The 882-nt window shown below is 45.0% G+C and overlaps 1 protein-coding gene across 1 annotated transcript in view; it reads right to left on the reverse strand.

The window, feature by feature from the left end:
* Positions 1-503: 503 nt before the first annotated feature.
* The window catches only part of NCR2 (natural cytotoxicity triggering receptor 2), a 9,968-nt gene continuing 9,589 nt past the window's right edge, over positions 504-882 (reverse strand). The window contains 2 exon segments of the mRNA XM_042780334.1: positions 504-625; positions 628-660. Of these exon segments, the coding sequence (XP_042636268.1) occupies positions 504-625; positions 628-660 (155 nt within the window).

The raw sequence follows: 882 nt of genomic DNA on the forward strand, positions 1-882 counted from the left end.
ATATCACATCCCCAGATCAAACATGCATGCTATCAAGAGGATAATTCACAGGACAAACAGACTGTTTAGAAATGTAAAAATGTAAGAGCATGAATTATAAAAAGTTGAATAGAAGAATTAGAATGTAATGGAAAGGAACTTCCCCAGAAAGTATGAATAAAGAAGAATAGATGAGGCATAGGAGAGAGAGAGGACCAGAGAAAGGTTGGGGGTGGCCTCAGTTGAACTGTGGGGCTAAAGACAGGAGTAGGAAACTGAGGAGAAGGAGGAATTATAGCAGTAGCTCCATTTGATGGGAAGAAGCTGTACTGGGCTTTGGCTTCCAGAATTGCATGGGACTGGTCCAAATGCAAATGTGAGCCAGCAGAGTGTGGACCTTGGGAGGAAGCCAAAGATGTCACCCAGAGATACTAGCTGGGAAATCCTCTGCTCTGGACTGAGGGCTGCAGCAAAGGGCTTTGAGTCAAGGTCTTTTTCTTTGCAGGAAATGTAGATTTTGGAGGTCAGGGAGGAGCTCCTTGGAGCTGGGGCCTTGAGTAGCCTGTCCATCCATCTTGGGTCCTGTGGCTCAGTGGGAAACATTTACAAGTCTGTGTCCTGGGCTGAGCTGGGCACATCAGAGACCTCCACCGTGTTGCACATGTCTATTCCTCAAGGCCCTGAGATGTGAGGAGGAGAAAGACATGCATGGAGTGACTTCAGTCCATTCAGTAACCTTATTCCCTTCTTTCCATAGCCTGCCCCTTCCCTAGCCATCCTGCTTCTTCTTCTTCTTCTTTTTTTTTAAATTGTGATTTGGGTGAAAATTTACAGAGCAAATACACTTTCCATACAGCAGATCACATACACTTTGTTTCATGACATTGACCACAATTTAGCACA

The sequence above is a fragment of the Orycteropus afer genome, unplaced genomic scaffold (assembly GCF_000298275.1).
Source record: "Orycteropus afer afer isolate SDZICR_OR568_19922 unplaced genomic scaffold, OryAfe1.0 scaffold00034, whole genome shotgun sequence".
Taxonomy (NCBI): Eukaryota; Metazoa; Chordata; class Mammalia; order Tubulidentata; family Orycteropodidae; genus Orycteropus; species Orycteropus afer.